This window comes from Centropristis striata, chromosome 9 (genome assembly GCF_030273125.1).
Source record: "Centropristis striata isolate RG_2023a ecotype Rhode Island chromosome 9, C.striata_1.0, whole genome shotgun sequence".
Taxonomy (NCBI): domain Eukaryota; kingdom Metazoa; phylum Chordata; class Actinopteri; order Perciformes; family Serranidae; genus Centropristis; species Centropristis striata.
The window spans coordinates 9,642,389-9,659,700 of record NC_081525.1 but is presented as its reverse complement, the minus strand read 5'-3'; the positions used below and the strand labels follow the sequence as shown (position 1 = coordinate 9,659,700).

Here is a 17,312-nt window from a genome sequence, read left to right as displayed (position 1 = left end):
AAAACAGGCCACTCCAATCAGCATGATAGCAGTTTTAGGGCTGGGCGATATGGACGAAAAGTCATATCCTGATATATTTAGGCTGAATATCGATATACGATATATATCCCAATATTTTTATCACAAAGTGAGAGCAAACGTTGGTAACGCTTTATAATAAGGTCCTCAATAACCATTACTTACTTTTTAACTACGCAATGTTTGACTTGTGCTTTTTATTATTTTATCTCTTTTTTTTATCCTGCTGTATCTTATTTTATCCTATTTATATTTTTATTTCTATTTCCCTGTTTTAATTGACTGTTTTTACTGTTTTCAATTGTGTCTTGCTGTTTTTAATGTTTATGTAAAGCACTTTGAATTACCTTGTGTACAAAGCTATACAAATAAACTTGCCTTGCCTTGCCTTGTCTTAATTAACAAGTAATAAGGCATTGTTCTCGCTTTAGATCCGGTAGTTGCAAAAAGCACAGTTAACTTATAGTTAAATTAAAATAGATGAGCAATAAAGTATATTTTAATATCAATAAGCAAACAAAATAAGATTAATAAAAGGCATGGCAAAGACATAATGGGTGGGTCATGGGTGTTTGTAATGCCATTATTAACACTTATATAAGCTTATAAACACACAATAATGTTAATAAGCATCTTGTAAGGACTTACAATGGCCTTATTACTTGTTAATTAATGGTTATTACAAGGACCTTAATATAAAGTGTTACCAAAACGTTCAGTCAAAGCCAAATATGACATGTCACAAGAAGTTTTATTGAAACTAGAACCTTTTTTTTTTTTTTATCAAAGCTCCAGAAAGTGCACATTTAAATAAAAAAAAATCTTAAATAAAAATAGCCTATGAAATAAAATAGGCCAATCTTTTTCTGAAATAAATATATTTATATGAGAAAAGAATAACCAACATTACAAAATAACTAAATATGACAAACCCTAGTAAGGGCAGCATTTATATATAATAAAGAGAAAAAAAATTGAACTATATCGATATATGCGATATGGTCTAATTCGATATAACATCTAAAAATATATCGACATATCTTCTATATCGATATATCACCCAGCCCTTAGCAGATTATAGTTTACCTCTAGGGCAATGTCAACATACAGACTGCTAATTTCTATCGCCACTTTCACGTCCTAGCACCAACTGTAGCAGAAAACGGTGCAACAACATTATTTAAGAATGTGAACCAAACTAAAATAACAAAGCTATTTGACCTAAAGTGTTTTTGATTTATGCTTTTGTTTTTGGGCATTTTAGTCTTTGCATAGTCTCTTGTCTATCTGGAGGAGCAGTGTGACATGCAGGATTAGACCAGGGTCACTACAAGCCGTAAACTGACTATGTAATGCAAGATCTTCTTAGAATTGTATTTGGCATAATAGATTCTGTTACTAATTAAAAACGAATATAGTCTAATTAACAAAACCAATGCATGCAGTAACCAGGGGCTGTCCTCTAAAGAGGACCAGTTGTTCCAACAAATGCCTTAAAACACCAGTTGTTGTTGTTGTTGTTTTTACGTTGGACAAAGCCCTCCAGTTTATGTGTTGAAAAAAGGAAGAAGAAAGGCAATGTGATTGTAGCCCAACAAAATGTGAGACTTTGCAACTTCTTTGCGATATCCGTTTCCAACCAAAGTTTCTGTCCACCATGTGGATATTATTGTAACCATGACAACTAAGGTCTCATTTGGTAGAACCATTATGAGAAATCTTGTTAAAAGTGGTCCTATGTTTATGTTTGAGTCATCTCTAGTACTCAACTGAGCTATGTTAGGCCAAAATAAAGAGAAAATAATTAAAAAACTGGTAAGTAATTGATATTATTGTATGTAGATTGAAGTGTTTGCTCCTCCTGTCCACTGGCAGACCCTCAATCTCTCCATTAATGCATAGGTCCTGTTTGCACATGTGTGTAAAACAATAACTGCAACTGCAAATTTCTGCTTAAATAAAGGTTATCTTTATGTTTAAACCACAAGAAGAGGATCCATTGCTCAATAAATATTTGTTTTTGTTGTTTTTTACTGTATATATACTAGATATACTTTTATTGGATTTATATGTCTTAAAAAACAAACTATATGTAATACTTTGAGAGTAACACATTGCTCATATCCATGTTTGTCTGCAAAAAGTGTCTTTTATTTCATTTTAATGGAGAAACAATAAGCAGATTGTTAAATGTATTTTACTGTACGGCTGCTAATTAAGAAACTGCAGACAGTTTAAAAAAAGAAGAGCCTAATTGAACTAGTCACAAAAAAGTTAATACTAAAACAAACCAAGATGTTTATGTGCAACCTAACCAAACCATAATTGATCATAAACACATTTACTGGTGTTTGTAACAGTGCAATACTCAGTCTGATGGGGCTGTAAGATCACAAATGCGTGTTGTTCTAAAGTGCACTGAAAAAAATTCCTTGCTTATTTTTGAGTGTCAAAATGCATGGCTGTAGCACAAAGGACAGAAGTCCTATTGGACACCAATATCGATTTTTTTTTTTTAAGCATAGCTCGATTAAACTGTGCACGTAAATGCACTGGGTGTTTTTTCAGTTCACACCATGAGTTATTTAACTATTTAGCACCCTAAAACCAAGTCAGGGCATTAAACAGTCCAGTTGGTGCTTGGAGACAAAAAGGCTGTCTGAATTCTGCATTACCATTAAAATACCTTTTTACAAGAACAGTGGGACCACAGTACCTCTACCTTTGAAGTCAATGTACTTCTTTTTTTTTTTAAACTTAAATTTTATTTCAATTTTTGCAGCTTATACAAACATATATATACAAATTCACATTTAGTCTGCTGTTTTTCATTTGTGATCTGCTTAATACCGCAATAAAGCATATACATCAGGTCAAATATGTATAAATGATATGGTTAAACCAAAGTAACACAAACAAACAATAAGTAATTGAATAATAAACTGTGTAAATGGGAATAAATCAAATTAAATAAAGTGAAATAAAGTAAAGTCAATGTACTTTTAAACGATAAACTATCTCTGATACAGCAAACTCTTTGCACAGAAAGCACATAAACTGAACATACAGGTTTCAGGAACACGTTTTCTGAAAGTAAGCGCTGGTGTGCAACCCTCAGTCCTGCATGAACTATCAAGATTGGCTTGGACTCAAGTAAAACTCCACTCCAGTCTTCTAAACCTCTCTCCTGATTGTGAGGAACACCCTTTCAGCCCTCCCCCCTCTCCTCCACACAGCATCTCCAGCAACCCTCAAGCCAAAAACACCAGATTAAACCTCTGACGGCCGCAGCTCCTTCTATGGGCAGGGACGGCCGGTTGATCGCTGCTAGACCCTGAATCGCCACCCTCCGCTGAGCAGGGTATCCTCTCAGTTTGCAAAGCTGTCTAATGGTTGGAGGGTGACGAGATGGTGGTGGAGACCTGGGAGGTGCAGCGGGGCAGGAGACAGCACCTCACTGGGGCACTGAGGAGTGACCTGCAGCGCACCTCTCCAAGTACACATTTATTCATGACTTACCTGCTCAGTGAACTGAGTAGCAACTAAAGAAAAAAGAAGAGAGGAGAAAACTACCCCAAAAAACATACTGCAGACCTCTTAACTTTTTTTTGGTAAATTTTATTTATGCAAGGTTTGAGCACATATATATACAGACACATACAGTACAAGAAACATAGAAGAAACCCAACAGAAAAAATAATAAAATTAAAGTAAACAAACAGATAAAACAAAACAGAAGCAACAGACAGCCAGCCACCACTTAATCATTAACGTAAAAAGAAAATGTGCACAAAAACATGTCGGTCCAACAAAATGCCCCCAATTGTCCGCTCATATGAACAGGGCCAGGGATTGAGTCCAGGAGGGACCTCTTAACTTTTAAACTTCCATTATGGAGGAATTCTTTTCCCAACCGATCCAGAACAACAGGGTCGCCTCAATCCTCCTCGTCTTTCATCAATTTGTCTTCTCTTCTCTCCACTCCTCCATCTCCCTTTACTGTAACTCATCTCAAAAATCATTATTTTTTTACATCCAAGCATATCACTTTTACATTATATTTATATGTTCATAATGTTGGCCATGTGGAAGAGGATATGAAGCAACTAAAGTCTTAAGTTAATTATTTTGTGTCAAGTATAGATTTAGAAACAATGGTTGCATTCAGGAGCAGAATGAGAAAGTAGAATCGTTTACATTTATGTTTTGTTTTTTAAAGTCTTAATAGACATAATATACTGTTCAAATGAAACATAGAGAGACCTGGTTATCTCACTGTAGGCTACATGAGTCAAACATGTGGTATTCTGTAATTCCTCAACCAGGACACTAGGTCTAGGACACTAGGATCAACCTATTAAAACATTAACTGACCAGTTGTAGGCCTGCTTTAGTACATTTAACAAAATGTAATGCTAATGTAAAACTATGGTTGTAAATGCAAATTTACGACATAATTTTGACAAATCAGACATGATAATAATTGTGATGAATTACCTAACTCCAGTCAGTTTTTGCATGTCATACTGTGGTAAAATAAAGGAAACCAATGACTGATTTGAAAGACACATTCCTCCATTCAAACAGTGTAGTCTACAAAACTGAACTGGCATTAAGTAAACAGGGGCTGATCAGGACTCGCTGAAGCTCTGCACATGAGACCGAAATCTTGTCTTGAAACTCTGTTCCCCAAGAAACCATGTCTGGGCTAAACCACCAGAGGCCGCTGAGCGGGTCTCATTCTCAGCCTGCCCAAGCTGCACAGAGTCCATCCTGCACAGCCACTATGAAACACATGCTCAGATATCCAACACTCATAAACCACAGTTGTCAGATAGAGGTACTCCTGCACACTTTAAATGCTGTGTGATATCACTCAAGGCAGTGCACTTCATTATGAAAAGAAGTTCAAGGTCTACTAGTGAACTTTGCAGCCCCAAATGACAATCTGCTAGCCTCTAATGGATGCTATAACTGAAATGTTTGAACTTCAAAACCCAGAATCCCTGTAAGGTTATTGCTACTGTATGTCACAAGTGACTTATTCATGCATTTCATGATTAGGAAATTGTGAAAAAAAAGCAACCCACTGATCGGAAGGTGGTTCGATCCCTGACCATGGCAATGTAACAGAGTTGAAAATGTCCTTACTCAGGTAAAGTGAATTGTCACCAAATTATTATTATAACATTTCATTATAATGGCATTTGAAAAACACTGCATGTATATTCACTTTTGCATTTTCACATGTTTTGGTCTTTTGCGCTACCCTTACTTCAGAGCTCGGACCTGCTCTGCTGGAGGTAAGCGTGCTTTGGGAGCACTCCATGAATATTATATTTTCATAAATGAGGATGTTTTCTTCGTATAACTACTGATTGAATAAGTGTGTGCATATAAGTTGTGCTAACTGATGTTCTTAACCGAGATACAGCATAATTTTGGCGGCAACCACGTTGCACAATGTGTTAGTGAGAACATTGTCCTGAACTTGTTTTACATAATTTTAGATAATGTATGCAGTTGTGATTGGAAGTCTGACTATAAAGTACCAACACCTACAGAAGAGAGGGACGTTACGGAAGCCTATAGGCGCATTTCCATTAGATACTTTTCCCTCTAGTGAGCCACTATGGGTGTGGCTTGGGAGAGAGGATCTGCCCAACTTCACCACAGAAAATACCTGCCTTGGGTCGGTACTTTCTAAGCCGCTACTAACTAGTCGTTGCTGATTGGATACAGTTGAGGCGGCGATTTCGCATATGCGTGATTCATTTGCAGACTGGTGCAAACTGGACGCTCAGGGGTTAACATCTCCTGCTCTGCTGGCTGCAGCTGGGAGAGACTGCTGCGGGAGGACTGGGCCACTTGTGAGTGCTTTGGGACGGCACCCGCTGCTCGTTAAGAAGAGTAGGAACGAGTCTCCAAAAGTCTCCAATAACACCGCGTCGGTCTGTTGTCACATTCGAACTCCGTTGGTTAGCGGCTACAAAAGTACCTGTATGGGAACAGAGGACTAGGGGAACTAACTAGTGGGCGGAGCCAAAACACTCAGCTGCTTTACAAAAAGTATTCAGAAAGTATTCAGTGGAAACACAGCTAATGTGTCATAGTGTCCTTGGGCAAGACACTGAACCTCAAGTTACTCCCGATGCTGCGTTCATCGGTGTATGAATGAGTTCCTGATGGTGGCAGGTGGCACTGTATGGTCATCAGTATGCATGTGTGTGTGAGTGGGTGAATGAGCACCATCTGCAGTGTAAGTGCTATTTAAGTGCAGTACATTTACCATTTATAATTATAAGACATGGTTACATGTTAGTAATTGATCAGCTGTTCCCTACAATATTTGGCCATGCAAAGGTTTAAAGAATATAATTACTATTATCTATTTCAACATTAATAGTATTTTTTTTTACCACAAAATAAGATGTTTTAGAATGAGGACATTGGGTTGCCCTCATCTTCACTTCGACTTAAAGATGATAGGCAACATTTAGGTTTTTCATGCTGCAAAAAAGTACTGATCACTACAGTTTATAAAAGTAAGATCCTCTTGTAGTGTCAACAGTTCAGAAAATGCTTCTGGTAACAGTATTTTGTCAAATAATGTATTTTTTATTTGAAAAGACGGTTCAGCTATGTTGTTCTTGCAGAAAAATTATGAATTGAGATAGAATTGTAGCAGAATTATTCTTAGATTTGATGTTTTTCGTAAAGTATGTTGATTGATTCACGAGGACTTCCATACTGTAACTGAACTGACTGAAAATTTAACTGGCTGCTCTTCATGATTCAAGTTGACATAATGAGCATATAATTGCATAAAATCCTTACCTCAGGCAGCTTTAAATTCTTGAGAACACATTTACTTTTAAGAAACAGATTTTTTTTTATACTATCACTTCAATAAGTCGTCTCAGCTCTGCTTCCATTACGGGCCTCAATTCTCATGCTACTCTATCAGTCAAACCGGCTGCATGTGATTATTTTCCCATAAATCCTGACCTAACACAGAGCACTACATCATCAATCCTCTTCTCCACACTTCCCAGAGGATATAATTAACTTTACCTTGCAAGCCGAATGATGGCTTTACCCTTCAAAAAGGAATTGATGGCTGATATGATTTTGATTTCTTTACTCACTTAACCCCAGTTTAACCCCAGCGAGTTTGATGTTTTTTCAGGCATATGGTTTTCACCTGCACAAACAGTGTGTTGGTGTAAGATGTAAATGTGGAGGAAATGGTATCCCGGAAGTGGTTGCACAAACCTGCTTTACTTGACCTGTCAAAGTCAGACGTATTTGATGTAGTTTTGCTTGAAAGCAGCTACTTACATGCAACATTAGGACCAAAAGCAACACATATGTCTGTGTTTTATGGGTGATGGAGAGACACAAGTCAACTGCCAATATGACACGATTATTCAGCCTTGGCAAATTACATTTGGCAGCTGATGTTAGACAGGCACAGACAGAAGTACATCCTGACAAGGTAACCCTGATCATCACCGTCGTGTGCACAAAGAACTGAACATTACCCTGCAATCAGCCCACAGCCTGAGGTCAGGGCAGCAACTACTCATGCTACATCTCCCAGGATCTGTTTCACACTGCTCCTCCTAGGAGTCTCAAAATGATACCTTAATGCTGCTTGTTTCAAGCCAAACCCTTTGTCACTGATGCCATTGGCCCCCTGGGGTCCAGCCAGGGTGTAGGAGGTGACAGAGGGTCTTTTATCCTGGGTGGTCACAGTCAGGGGCGCAGATGGAATTTTTGAACTGGGGGGATGAAGCTGTCAGCAAATGATTTTAACTCAATAAGTTATTTTTCCACTCCATGCCTTAACCACAATATGTTTTATTGAAACATTTTAATTAACTGTAGTGTAAACAACATCGAACATATTTACATAAATAAAAAGAAGTTTGTACATGAAATTCCCAGTGCAGCCAAACAAATTTACTGACTTGAAGCAGGAGCCAAAAACATCTCTCCTCCTTTCATTACATTGAACATACTGCAGGGTCCGGGGGCCATGCTCCTCCAGAGAACATTTTTGCCCTAAAAGCCTAAATTTGGTGCCTCTCACACATTCAAATGCCGCTTTTCCATCTTAATCATGTCATATTTTAATGAATTACTGTAAAGGAGAATAAGGGTTCTTCTATGTTTTATTTAAGGCATCTTATTTTGACAGTCTTCTTGCGGATCACTATGAATCTAGGGGGGACATATCCCTTATATTATAGAAGTAAGTGTAATGTTAGTGTTCAGACTGAAAAAGGTGCAGGGGTCAAAGGCTGCCTTCTGAAAAAGGCTGGGTTCTCCTGTGTCTCCCCTGTAAATTATGCACTTGTGCATATTGAAGCAAACTGGGAAACCATAAGGTTCAACACCCTGGACAAACAGCATATTAAAATGTTCCCTTTTTGATGGCCTATATCCAAAATGTCCCAGTTTGGACCTAATTAAATGTGTGCTTGGTGCATGTTGATCTAAACTTTGTATTGCAACCCAGCTGCATACTTCAGTATATGAATGCTTAATGTGTTTTCAGTGTGTGTTAGCACTACAAATTATACAAAATAAGGGTAAGGGTTAGGGTTAGTGAAGTGAAGTCAAGTGAAAGGTAAGTAGACTAAAATAAATTCCTCCTTTGAGTGTAGTGTGGATAGACTTTTGTGCATTGCACCTAAAAATACCTACAACTGGTGAAAAAACATTTAATCTTGGGAACAGTTGAACTTTCACCTTGATCAATCAAATTCTAATTTTTCAAAAAACTTTATTTGTCCCACATAGAGCAGAAAACTGTAAACACAGTCAAAACAGAATTCAAGTAAGGTAATTGCACATGAAAAATAGGCTAATGTTTAAAATGCTAAAATACAGAAATCTAGGCAAATTAAACAAAAAAGTAAATGAAATACTAACTGCTGAAATACTAGAAATTCTAAATACTGGAGACCATCATTATAGCTGCAAATTAACATGAGGTAGGTGCATTACAAGTGCAAGTGGCAGTCAGAAAGATAAAAAATAAGCAATTAGAACGTTATTCAATTAATGAATGTTATGAAGTTTTGAGTTGAGGAGCTGCACAGCTTTGGGCACAAAGGTGGCCTTTCTCCTCTGAGTCCTGCAGATGGATTCTGATGGGAGCCACTCAAACTTTGAGAACAGGGCGTGTGAGGAGTCTTGGATAATGCGGCTTGCTAGCCTGCGTGTTAGATGTTCATTGACAGTTAACAGATCTAAGAGGTGTCCCTATTATTTTAGAGCAAACAGTCACAGTTTACTGCAGGAGGTTTCTGTCCTGAAGGCTGATTGAATGAAACCAACCGGTGATTGAGAAGGTGGTAATGCTTTCTATGAAGGAGTAATAGAATGTACTGAGACTGTTCTGGCTAACTCTGAAGGAACTGAGCTTCCTAAGAAGATATTGTCTCCGCTGGTATTTCCAGAGGATCTCCTCAGTGTTGGAGGAGAACTTCAGCGGTTCAAAGGTGAGCTCCCTCTGCTTGTTGCTGCCACCACCTCTTTGGTTTTGCTGATGTTCAGCTCCACACATGAGTTGTCACATCAGTCCAAACTCCTGGAGGGCTGGTCCATGAGGCTGTGAAGAGTCTGACACTAGAGATAGGAGGACTGTGTCATCCGCATATTTAACTGGGTGGCTGTTAGGCTGTGTGGATCTGCAGTCATCAGTGTAGAGGATGAACAGCAGAGGGGAGAGCACACAGCTCTACATTGATACATTGCTCCCACAGGTTGCTTTTTCCTCATCTGGATCCTTGGTGCCTTGCCATGTCTCTACACTGTCAATCAATATGTGCTGTGTGTGAGTCTGAGTGTGTGTTTGTGTGCGTGCATGACTAAATGCGTGCGTGTGCATGTTTGCGTATGTATACATACATACAGATGTGTATGTGGGGGAGGGAGGGGTGATTTTTGTCATTTTCATTGTCTGTTTTTATTGTTATTTTTTGTAAAGCACTTTGTGTTGCATTTTTATGTATGAAAAGCGCTATATAAATAAAGTTTGATTTGATTTGATTATTTCGCTGTATATCAAATGCTAAACAAACTGTACCATAAACATGAAGACATAGTGAGTCAGGAAGGTCCAATTGTGTCCCCCTGTCCATAATTCCTAATGGCTGGCCAGCATAGAGGAGCACATTTTGAAGAAATGGATCAGATCATAAGACAGCTTATCAAATCCACTTCTGAGTCCAAAATGATACTTTTGGGATGATGTATGATACATTACAAATATTCACTGGAGTGTCTGAACTTATCACCATATACTTATATCACCAACATATTTGTGTTCTTTTCTCAAACTTCCTTACTTTTTTCCTGCAAGTCTTGCTTCCCAAAACTACAGTATTGCTCAGTCAGCTGCAGTAAGTAGAAATTATTCTTTTGTTATTCTTCTGAGTGTGACATTACATGGCAAAAACATATCCCTCTGAGATGATTTTTATGACAGGTCCATGTGTAGGAGCCCATGCATGGACTGCTGTGGAGCTCAGGTTTTCACAGCTAATTTGCTGTGGCTTTATCCAGTGCAGATGCACTGTCACTGGGAATAAAAGAGAATGCAACCTGAGTCTGCACACCACACTCTGCTGCTCCAGGATTAATTAAAACAAAATGATGGTCTGGGACGATTGGCCTGTGTTAGATGAAAAGGCAGTGAGTTTGTCTGTAACTGGAGTCGGCTGGTCTGTGTCCTCACCATTCCCATGTTGTCATACCCAGGCCACCTACATAGTAGTGAGGAGCTTCTGTTTGTGTGTACTCACCCATTAACCCCCCTAACACACTGCCTGAGAACATGTCCAGGTCAAGGATCCTCTTTTAATAGTAGCCACCTGCTCATTCTGACCATAGCAAAGCTGTTTGTGATCTCACATTTTCTAAATGTGTTTTCTATTAACTACAGTGCGATAGTACACAACCAGGATAAAGGCTTCAATAACACACTCTGTTAGTATGCTGTCAGTGTCACATTTTTAGCATGTTTCAACAGTTTGTTTGTTGTTGTCTTATAAAAATCCTACAAAACACGTTACTATTACTATTACTATTACTTGCTCTTTGACATGTGTGTTCATGCTTTATCACGCAATGTTGTTTAGCATATCTAGGATAATAACCAATAATTCCAATAAAAAGCCTCTTAAGAAACCCTGAAGATACCATTATTAAAGTTGCATAAAAATATATTTCTAATTTAACAATAGACAGGTTTACAGCTTGTCCTGATGCCCCAAAGTGACAATTAATGCAGCTTAAACTCTCTTCACCTGCTCTCCGAAGTTTATTTCCAAGTCCTCTGCCTGCACCGATCAGTGTGTTTTGTACAATTGTTTAATAGTATCGGATTAATGCAACTTTAGTCCAAATAAGGCTGTGAACTACTGTTCAGTCAAATAAGTATATCTTCTTTCAGTTTCTAAGGTGTGTACTAACACAGTTATCATGTACATATGCTTCTCTTTTGATTGGAACACGCTCAAATATGGAATCAATCAATATGGAATCAATTAATATGGTCAATCACCAGGAGTTTTAATCTACTGATATCATAACTGTTTTGATATTGTTATGGCATTTTTGTTGCTGTTACATACCAAATATTACTTTTATATTTTTTATCTGTAAGTTGATCCTTAAATATTCATATTAAAAGGGTCAATATAAGCAGTGGTGGAATGTAACTAAGTACATTTCCTCAAGTACTGTACTTAAGTACAATTTTGAGATACTTGTGCTTTACTTGAGTATTTCTATTTTTAGGTAACTTTATACTTTAACTTCACTACATTTTGAGGCAAATATTGTACTATTTGTTTTTACTATTTGTATATGTTTTGAATGCAGGACTTTTACTTGTTGTGGAGTAATTTCAGTGTAGTATTAGTACTTTTAATTAAGTAAGGGATCTGAATACTTTTTTCCACTACTGATTATAAGTCAAACCATGTTTTGCAACCTCTGTGGTCTGTGTGGGCTACATGGTGGTGTAGTGGTTAGCATTTTAGCTTCACACCCGGCTTGGGGTTGCATGGGTTCTCTCTGGGTCCTCCGGCTTCCTTCCACAGTCCAAAAACATGCAGTCTAGGTTTAATTGGTGACTCTAAATTGCACATAGTATGAATGAGAGTGTAATTGTGGTTGTTTGTCTATAGCTCCTTTCATAGTGCGGTCCCTCAAATGTCTTGCTGTATTGCTGGAAAGGTCTATGCTGACTTTTCGCCTTAGGACATTCATAGTGATCCGAAGGCGTGATATTCGTTCCCTTTCATAGTGCAGTGCGACCAGTGTGCGACAGAGCAGCAACAGTGCTGCACAGTAGCACAGTGCTAAACGGCTACACAGTTAGCTCTGTAGCAGTATGTATGTATATGTGCTGATGCAATATTTGTTCACTAAGTGACCTCCGTTTGTTTACAACAAGCACTGGACACCACATGCATAGTTAGCATGCTGGTTTGTTTACAATAAGCGGCGGATGCTGTGCACAGTTAGCATGCTGGTTTGTTTACAATAAGCGGCGGATGCTGTGCACAGTTAGCATGCTGGTTTGTTTACAATAAGTGGCGGATGCTGTGCACAGTTAGTGACGGCGGCCGCAGTTGTTGTGCAGCTGAACAGTGATTTGATGACTGGCGGACCAAGTGGTTATGTGTCAGCCCTGTGACAGTCCAGAGACCTGTTCAGGGTGTACCCTGCCTCTCGCCCAATGTCAGCTGGGATTGGCTGATATTTTTAACTCCATTTTGATATCCTGGGATCTCCAAGATGACGTGATTAATGAATGTTGGATGTGTACTGTGTTATGCTGCTATCTTAACAAGCATGTTTGATCTCAGCAAGGTCCTTCCCTGGTAGAATATGATGCCCTAATGGATATTTCCACTTTAACTGAGAGGACAAAACAAATCTCTGGTTGGATAAAAAAACTGGACCTGACCACCTGATCATTTTCAGCCAGGTCCCAGATTTTTGCACATCATCATCAAAGAATAATACAAACCCAGTGGTGATAATAAACATATTTGCACCGATTAGTCCTCACTCAGTCTGAAATAATGATGTTTCCTCCCTGTCACAGTACCTTCACTTACATAAATGAAAAAGCCAATGATTTGGTACAGAGCTACTATACAGTAAGAAGGCTCATATTGCCTAAGGCAAGAGCAGCTCATTAATTTAAGGTTCATGTTGGATCAGGTTTAGATGCTGGTTGTGACAGGGTTGTACTAAAATCCCACACATAATGAAAATAAACTGAAATCCTCCAGCAAACCTTCAACAAACTACAACATTCTCTTCTCAATCTGAAATTAGTTCTTAATTCAGATAAGACCAAATGCACAATATTTTCAAGAGTCAGACATATTGCAGATGATGGTCTACATATCATCACTTTAACAGTATAAAGAGTTTCAGAATATAAATATCATCTGGTTAGATCACAAACTCATTTCAATTTCATATTGACATACTTGCAAGTAAATTAAAAAAAGAAAAGAAGTATATCTAAAATGATTTTAAAATGTCTTCTTTTTCTCGAAAACAACATTCTTATGTTGCATTGCCTCGTATTCAAAAATGACACAAAAGTACAGCATCCCTATATTTTTATTTGTGAATGCATTCTTGTGCATAGCTTACAATAAATACATGATTACTTTGGCTTGAGCATCTGACCAGCATCAAGTCAACACACCCACAGTGAGGTGAGCACAACCTTTGCAGGCCAGGGTTTATAAAGTAACACAAACACAAACAGACTTCACAATACAGATGATATTTGTAGAATATATATCTTTCATAGTAACACTGTTTATGGCCTGAGATAGAGACGTTTTTACGTCTTTAGATAATGAAAGGCTGGGTATTTAGAGCCAGTATCGGCACAAACCTTCCAGTTAATCCACATCAATGCAAAAACAATCATTCAATCAACCAAAAACACATTTTAGGCAGCAAATCATCCAATACAGTCCAACTCAGAGCTGGACCCTGTTCTTTGATTGTGATTTATCTGATCCAGGTGAGCTATTCATTGCTACTCACCAAAACATAATGTGAAGCCTTGAGCTCTAGCCAACGCGCTTAAGACTTTATTCTTCATAAACATTTCAATCATTTTGCTTTATTGTATCACCACTTTTTTGTCATAAAGATATAGATAAAATATTTTACTTGTTCTTGCGAAAAAATGTCTTAACATTTTAATGATTCCATTTTAAATTAAAATTGCACATATATTTTTCTATTGATGACCATAGTGAATTGAGTCATTTGTATCACAACTGACTTAATGTTTGGGGTTTACCCTGAAAGGTCTCGGTCAAGATACAGCTATTTGAGCTGAAGGACGTGTTGCTAACAGCTGGAGATTTACTTTTATGCCAGCAATAAAGAAGTAAAAAGACTATTGTCAAATCACCAACAATCAATCAACACCATCCTCGTATGACGGATAGGCACGGCTGAGATTTATATACTTTAGTGTGATATGATTCATGACAAAACCAACTGATTATACAGGAAGAAAATCTGATTATTTATTTTAAATACTGTAGGATAACCCAGAGGCTGGAGCGTCTGTCTGACCTACAAATCAGTGACAATAAATAGTATGACCCAAAATACAGGTCATACCCTAAAAAACTGACTTCAAAGACTCAGTAAGGGATCCCGTCATGTCCACTGGATGCAGCTTGCCACAGAGTTAAAGCACAACTTTGTGTCTCCATTATGGTTCAGATGTTCTCTGGAAGTGTTTGTTCTTTAGCGGACACATTTCAATATTGTTTTTTACTGTCTGATCAAAACTGTTCAAAAGTTTGTAATTTACTGCCACAACAGCTTAATTAGTGTGAGTTGACAGTGAGGTAGCTGTAGAACTTTTTCCAAAATATTTAGGGTCACTCAATCTATTCTGGACTGAAAAACAAAATCCGTTCCCTATATATTATTATATATTATTATAATACTATGTTTTTTGTTTTGTTTTGTATTTATTTTTCTTTTGTGGTTCTTTGTTCTAATGTACCCTTTAAAACAAAATGTGGAAAACAGCTGTGGAATAAGTTATGTCTTGTACTGATGCTTATGAATGCTAATTTCCAATAAAAAATATATAAAGGAAAAACAAAATCCGAAATTCAAGATCCACCAGTATTCTTCCCTATCATGCAACACTGTGCAGAGATCAACTAAGTTGAAGTTTGAATCATTCTGAATAACTCTTCTTTGGGGGCCTAAACAATTTCCAATGTAAATAATACATTTGGTGTCTGAAATAAACTGGATAATCACATGTCTATCAAAGTTGATATGCAAAGACGTATCTACGGTTGAGAGTCTCTAATAGACATTAGAAACCGCTGCAGAGATCTAAAACTGAAAAAAAGCAGTAAGGCTGCTTACGATTATGAATTGAATTGAACTATACAATGCCATCAGCGTGCTGCAAACTATATTATTGCAGGGGATTTTAACAAGGCATGGCCTAAGTCTGTTACCCAAGTTCTACCAGCATGTGAAATGTGAACATCTATGGGAACATCAAAAATGCATATAAATCCCATATTAGTAACTCTGATCACCTGACTATCATGCTGACACCTGCATACAGGCCCAGAGTAAAACAAGAGCCACCAGCACTGAAGGACATCAGGGTGTGGCCTCAGGAGGCTATTTCATCCTTGCAGGACTGTTTTGAGTGCACACAGTGAAGCATTTTCAGGGATGCAGCTACATCAGGGGACTGTGTAGACTTTCAGGAATACACAGAAGCTGCCATTGAATTTATGAACAAATGCATAGATGATGTGACTGTGATCCAAAACTAGCAAAACATGTGCTAGTGACAAGCTATGGCTGACAAATGAGGAAACCATCCCGTAAATTCAAAGTGAACTGGCCCGAAAACTAGCGACAAGGACGCATTGGAAAGCTTCAACACAAGTCTGCACACCACCCTTCAGAACACACTAAGAGGCAGCATTACCGCCAAACTCAACATCTCCGGCCACATCCTCTATGAGGAAGGCCGAGAAAGATTTGGAGAGAAGCCCCAGAGGACAGCGAGTCCCAGACAGAGTGGGAGACGGAAGAGGGCAATCCTATGATTGGTGAAGGTGCATAAAAATGACAATTGAAGAAAAAATCAGAAAGAAAAGAAAAAAATATCTGAAAATCTGAAATAAACTGTTTCATCCATGTTAACATAGCCATTATAAAATTAAAGAAGAAAAACATCAAATCACAAGGATTACACATTTTTCCTCAGTCGCAAATGAAATGCATTATGTTTTAAATATTACTTTAAGTAATTGCCAATAAATGTAGCCATTTATAGGCTATATGTATATTCACAAATTAAAGCTGTTCTGGCCACATTGGAAGCTAAATGCAACTTAGCCACATCCAGTGGACATTGGAGGAAGTCTCGAGGTATTGCAGTGCTTTCTCGTAAAGAACACACATAATGTGACTCTTCTGCATCTGTCAGTGTAATCCGGCCGGACTTTGCATTTGAGTGTAATATTGATGTTGATGCAGCTCTCATTAGCTTGTGTTCTCCTTCTCCTCATACTGACTCTGACTCAACTCTGACCACCAAAAGTTCTGATGATTGCCACAGAGGTCAGAGGCTCGAGTTATGTCATGGAGGGAGCCTATTTAACACAGAAACTGGGAGTCTGGTCTAGGTGATGGTTTGATTCCCAACACTGCAGATGTCCCTCTGAGCCAGTGCACCAAATCCATGTAAACACAAACTAACCTGCAACAAGGAAAAGCTAAATACAGAGGCCAATTGCTTGCAATATCTTAATATGCAACGAAGAGCAGTGTGTTCTGGTCAATAAGACTCATATACACACGTCTTTCTGAACAAACCAGTGTGTGACAGCTGCTGCTGCCTCCGGGGCCTCAAGTTTTCCTCTTCAGGTGCTGGAGCAGGTGGAGGTGAGCACAGTCCTGCATCCAGAAGTCAAAAAACTGTGCAACCCATCAGCATCCTGCACCACAGATTCCGTTGGTCCAGTCCTGAATAACTCCAGCCTTCACCAGCTTCACCAGGAACTCCTTTTCTTTGGAAATGTTGTGAGTCCAGGACTGCAGAACAGACAGAGACACACAGGACAGGAGGGAGGTGCTGGAGAGTGATAGTACATTGCACTGGGTTTTTCAATTTCTTGCCTTTTAAATCAACATTTCATTTAAAATTAAAATAAAGAATTTCAACCATCAGC

At 38.2% G+C, this 17,312-nt stretch overlaps 2 protein-coding genes across 3 annotated transcripts in view; both read right to left on the bottom strand.

The window, feature by feature from the left end:
• Window positions 1-9,595, bottom strand: part of LOC131977813 (uncharacterized) — a 34,247-nt gene extending 24,652 nt beyond the window's left edge. The window contains exons 1-3 of the mRNA XM_059341257.1: window positions 9,437-9,595; window positions 7,665-7,762; window positions 3,302-3,440 (exon numbers count right to left, since the gene is read on the bottom strand). Of these exons, the coding sequence (XP_059197240.1) occupies window positions 3,302-3,440; window positions 7,665-7,762; window positions 9,437-9,595 (396 nt within the window). The remainder of the gene's footprint in view (window positions 1-3,301; window positions 3,441-7,664; window positions 7,763-9,436) is intronic.
• A 3,535-nt stretch (window positions 9,596-13,130) lies between these two features.
• Window positions 13,131-17,312, bottom strand: part of st3gal3a (ST3 beta-galactoside alpha-2,3-sialyltransferase 3a) — a 30,614-nt gene continuing 26,432 nt past the window's right edge. The window contains exon 11 of one of the 2 annotated variants that reach the window (XM_059340962.1): window positions 13,131-17,175. In XM_059340962.1, the coding sequence (XP_059196945.1) occupies window positions 17,071-17,175 (105 nt within the window). In that variant the 3' untranslated portion in view covers window positions 13,131-17,070. The remainder of the gene's footprint in view (window positions 17,176-17,312) is intronic. The other variant, XM_059340963.1, reaches the window with a different exon arrangement.